The sequence below is a fragment of the Panthera onca genome, chromosome B1 (assembly GCF_046562875.1).
Source record: "Panthera onca isolate mPanOnc1 chromosome B1, mPanOnc1 haplotype 2, whole genome shotgun sequence".
Classification (NCBI taxonomy): domain Eukaryota; kingdom Metazoa; phylum Chordata; class Mammalia; order Carnivora; family Felidae; genus Panthera; species Panthera onca.
This window is the reverse complement of record NC_138342.1, coordinates 198,259,160-198,264,157: the sequence shown is the minus strand read 5'-3', so window position 1 is coordinate 198,264,157 and position 4,998 is coordinate 198,259,160. Positions and strand designations below refer to the sequence as shown.

General features: G+C 49.2%; 1 protein-coding gene across 5 annotated transcripts in view; it reads left to right on the top strand.

The window, feature by feature from the left end:
- Positions 1-1,270: 1,270 nt before the first annotated feature.
- Positions 1,271-4,998, top strand: part of LOC132691480 (uncharacterized) — an 83,685-nt gene continuing 79,957 nt past the window's right edge. For 4 of the 5 annotated variants that reach the window (XR_013554982.2, XR_014137656.1, XR_013554979.2 and 1 more), the window contains exon 1: positions 4,790-4,901. Coding sequence is in view for 1 of the 5 variants with exons in the window: in XM_078445232.2 (XP_078301358.1) it covers positions 4,788-4,901 (114 nt within the window). In the remaining 4 variants the exon portion in view is untranslated. Of the gene's footprint in view, positions 4,902-4,998 lie in introns of all 5 variants that reach the window. The other variant, XM_078445232.2, reaches the window with a different exon arrangement.

The following is a 4,998-nucleotide window of genomic DNA, read 5'->3' as shown; positions in this document are numbered from 1 at the left end:
ATTCATCTCTGCCCTCACACTTTTTCCAGAAGGGCTTGAGGTTTAACCAAGATTGCAATGAGCAGGAGGGAAAGCTGCGTATCCGAAAACCTCGTCTCCGGCTACGTCAGTCCACCTATATCCGTGTGCTGTTTACAGTGTAATTTATGGAAGAAGTGGTATTCAGGCATGCTGGTGGTGATGATGAATTTGGGGTCTTTAACGCCCAAAGCAGGCAATTAGCCAAACCATTCCTTCTTTTTATTCTGGGGGGAGTTTTCCAGCCACCATTCTTGAGTCAAGGACACGTTTGCCACTTCCGTAGGATCTTGCTGTACTGATCACACCGGTTTGATTAGATGGACTACTGCCCCCTTCCCTACAAAAGCCCTGTAGTAGGAAAAGCCACAGTGGAAGAACTTACCATCTTGAAGGGGAAGCATGGAGCTGGACCACCCAGTGAATCTACAAAGCAAGGAGACCTACAGTGATTACCTACTGTGATACTTATTTGCCAAACTAAAGCCACTAAAGCCACAAAGACATCTTGGGTTCTTCCCTACAGCTCCACTGATTGTCATGAAATGATTTGTTTCAGTGAAGATCATGCTTGTTTGTCCTAAGAGGCTCCCGGTCCTCTCAGCCGCTTCCATTCACTTGTCAGTGCGTGTCTGGTTTTCTCATCACAACTGCAAATTCTGCCCTCTAGGTGTCTCCCCGCTTCAGAGACTCAGCTGCAGTACCGGAGATCACAACCTCCTGTAAACCTCTTGAACTGTCTTCCCTCGAAGCTGATACAAGGGGGCAATTCCAAAGCCTGGGTTTTCATTCCTTCAGCTTCATTTTCCCCAAAACCTCACTGACAAAAGTCCCTTTTGTCTACTACAGCCTCTCCTTTTATTCACCTCCAGTTCCCAGATCCTCCTTTTTCTGGTTTTCCTGAAAAGGCAGTATGTTGCTATTTGTACACGTTGGAAGCAGGACTGTCCTCTACTAGAAGAGGAATATAAAATTGAAATCAGGTACAGAAATTAGTGTTGGGAGTAGAGAGTGTTTATGGTTGGGGAGAGATCATTCTGATATTCCATACTTTCTTCATTTCATGTTTAGAAAAAAATTTTTTTTCCCTTAATTCCCAGGTATTATTTGAGGGATATACATGTATCCTATATTTTTTACATTACAAAAAGGATTCAATGACTTAGAAGTTTGAGGGAGGGTATGTCTCCTGGGACAGCAGCAGTTTGAATAAGAGCCACAGTTAATGTGTCCTTCCTTGAAGCTTGGGGGGGGGGGTTGAAAGGAAAAGTGGAAAACATCATGGAGAAAAGGTTTATTGTCCCTGGAGGCTAGCCTTCAGTCAGAAAATAGCAGTTCCCACCCCAAATGATAGTGATGGGATGACAGATGGTGAGTGGGCATGGGGTCGTGCAGAAATCTCAGAAACTGGAGGATTGTGTATTGCTAATGTGTAAATGCCCTACCCTGTATCTGACCCTTTTGTGTTAGACTGGAAAAGACAACCACAGATTCCTTCCATGTTCAGGTGCCCACCTTTCTGCCATATGACTTTGCTACTTTCTCCATGAAGAAGTGGAAGGTGCAGCATCCCCAACACCAGCACATGGCACCGTACGAGGCACCAGAGTGGCAGTGTTGGCCGTGTGGGGCTCCTTATAGTTTCTGAGAGCCCCGAGCTCTCTCTCTTCTCCCAGTCCTTGGGGTGGGAGCTGCTGTGCCTTTTTGGCTTTTCCATTTCTCCCAGTTCATTTAACCAGTTCCCCACATTAAATTCTCTTTGTTAAAATACCCAGTGTGGATTCTATAGACACTGTGTTCAAACTCTAATGGCATTAAGACAGCTCCTAGGTTGGTTGCTGCATTGAGCTAACTATGCATAAGAAACTAACCCCATCTGCCTTGCTCTTAAGGGATCTCTTCCTAGGATCCACAGATGGGACAGTCTGGATTGCAGATGTGTAGAAAATCTGATTATATGGTCACAGCAGGAGAGGACATGAAACACCTCAAACCCAGTGGGAGAGAGTAAATGCTGAGAAATGTGCATGGTTTCCACCTTTCTCCACATCACAGAGTTGTGCATACACACGGTCTCCCTGTAAGTAGAGGAATCCACAGCTCTTGGTAAGTGTGTGACACGTAGAACAGAGCATGAGCATGGAGAAAAGCCACCTGTGTCCTAAATGAAGGACTGAGGGGGCGGGGGTGTGCTCTCTCTTCTTTGATCCTGTCTTCTCGAATTTTAGGTCACAAATTGCCGCTATGAGCAGAGAAAGGTGTGAGAGGTCACAGAGGCCGGGCCCAAGCTCACGGGTGTGCTTTGCTGTGGGTGAATTTGGAAACACCCCCTCTGGGATCTGCAGGTCTGCAGGGCATGGCGTGTGTTGGGAGCAATGGCCGTGCCCCTCTGTTCTCACACACCAGGCCGTGTCCCCCAGGGGAAGCAGGTGCAGTCTCTTATACCGTGCAGTGAGGTTTGCGGGACCTAGGGAAAGTGAGGGAAGGGTGCATGGCTTGGCCACTGCCCTCGAGGAACCCATAAACGGGCGATTCCATCACTGGTGTCTGTTTTTGGGGTCTAAACAAATCGCCGTGGTCTACTACTTTGTAAGAGCCAGCAAACAAAGTGGTGGAATTCGTAGGTGCAGTTTCCACTGGGCGTGTTAATAACAAACTAACATTAACTAACATCCGGGAGGAAAAAAAAGCCAGGGTTTCGCTTGGCTTCTCCGGGTGTCGTGTTGGCCACGGATCCGTTTTTGAGCTCCGTGCCTCACCCTGAATCATTGAGGGGAGTTTAATGCTGTCTGTACTCCCAGACATGGGCCTGAAGACAGCCTGATTCAACAGATGCTCTGGTAGATGAGGTTGTTCCTTGCCTCAAAATACAGTGAATTGATAGAAAATTTGAGATGCAATGAGGCCAACAGATCAGGAGACTGTTGCCATTGAAAAGATAGTTTGTTGCTCACTGATCCCAAGAGGAAGGGTACACCACTCGGGGACATCTGGGGTGGGGAGCAGGGCCAGTCAGCGGGCAGAAGGCACAGGGGACTGTGGGCATGGGTCTTTATTGGGGTTTCCACGGGAAGGAGCGGGTGAGGCAAGGGACACAGGTTTAGGACTGGAGAGTCTGAACAACCGGCGGGCTCCCGGGCTTGGGGTCGCTCCTCCTTGTCTGGCCCCTGCCCTGGGGTCATAGGGCAGGTGGAGAGTGGCCTGGGGTGTGAGAGCCTGATGGAGGAGGTGGTTGGGGTGTGGGATCTGGACTGGGTGGTTTGCACTAGAAAAGTCCACGGGCAATTGTTTGCCGTCCCTAGGAAATGGCCAGCTCTGGGAGGGGGGTCCCTACAGGGTGAGCAAGGCCCCAGCGTCAAAGCATCTGGGTAAAGAAGATGAAAATCATGGCTAATACATGCTCTAACATGCCGTCTCTTAGCCATGCTCTGCAATGCCTCTCAATCGGTGCAGTTTACAATCCCGTCTGCTGACTCAGGGCCTGACCGGATGCCAACGGATGCCAACGGGGACGAAGTGACTGCGTCATGTCTCAGCTCAGCCCCTCGGCACTCCGCTTCCATGAGGAGAGCGTGCCAGCGGCGGCCACCGACCGGGACGCGTGCGTCTTGGATGAGAGATGCATGGAGCCAGCCTGCCGCCCGGAGAAGAGGCCACATAGCCAGGTGCACACAGACCTCTGGCTCTGCTAAGACACTGAGATGTGCAGACGTTTGCTGTTGCAGCCCATGGTGATCAGTACAGTCACCTGGGATTTTTGATGTACAGGGATCTCCAGGATCTGGTTGGGTCCCCGTTCCTCAAGAGGTGTTTAGATCTGTATGGAAGACATCATGCCTGAATTCACCTGTTACCTTGAAGGCTCCTCCTCTTCCCAGTCATTCAGTCTCACCTGCGAAACTTTTAGGTGTACTGTGTGTCTTCACCATAGTAGTTTTGTTGCTATAGTTTCCCCCCAGTCTCTGCTTCATGGTTCATTCAGACACTCACGTGTCTGTTTCCTAGGTCAGTTTGTGATCCTCTCCTTAACGGAGTTCCAGACTCCAGTGCTGTGTGTCTCGTCTGCCTCTGCTCTGCATGTGCTCCCGCTTCTGTTCTTGTGCTCCTGCTAGTGTCTAATCTACCATGCTGTGTCCCCAGTCCTGATCCCTGACCTGTCACCCTACCCCCATCCTAGTCCCTGACCTGTCACCCCACCCCCATCCTAGTCCTTGACCCCTTAGTCCCACTCTTTTTTTTTAATTTTATTTTTTATTTTTTAAAATTTACATCCAAATTAGTCAGCATATAGTGTAACAATGATTTCAGGAGCAGATTCCTTAGTGCCCCTTACCCATTTAGCCCATCCCCCCCCCACAACCCCTCCCATTAACCGTCAGTTTGTTCTCCATATTTCTAAGTCTCTTCTGTTTTGTCCCCCTCCCTGTTTTTATATTATTTTTGTTTCCCTTCCCTTATGTTCATCTGTTTTGTCTCTTAAAGTCCTCATATGAGTGAAGTCATATGACTTTTGTCTTTTTCCGACTGCCCTTATTCCCACTCTTATCCTCCTTTGCCTTGTGGCGAAAGGACTCTGATGAATTGTTCGAGACAATTTAAAGTTATGCCAAAACATGTAATTAGGGGAAATCGCATTCAGCGAATTGGTTTTGGAAATTAGATCATGGAGAGTCTGTTATTCAGAGCTTTGGCTTTGAGGCATTGAGAAAATCCCAGCGCCCGGACGATGCTGTTGGAGGGGTAGCCCCCGTTACACTGAGTGCCGCTAGATGGCGCCCAAGAGGGCAAAGGCCTCATCCGGGCCCCTGGGTCCCTTGCAGAAGGAGAGCCTGCAGGTTTCCGCTTCCTCTGGTGAGATGGGGGTCCGCCCTCAGAATTGCACGGTGAGTTCATGGGCAGAGCTGGAGACCTACAGCTTCCTGCCTTAAAAATGTGGTGGAAGAAAGAATTGCGAATGAGGCGGTTTCCTCTGTGTGGTCA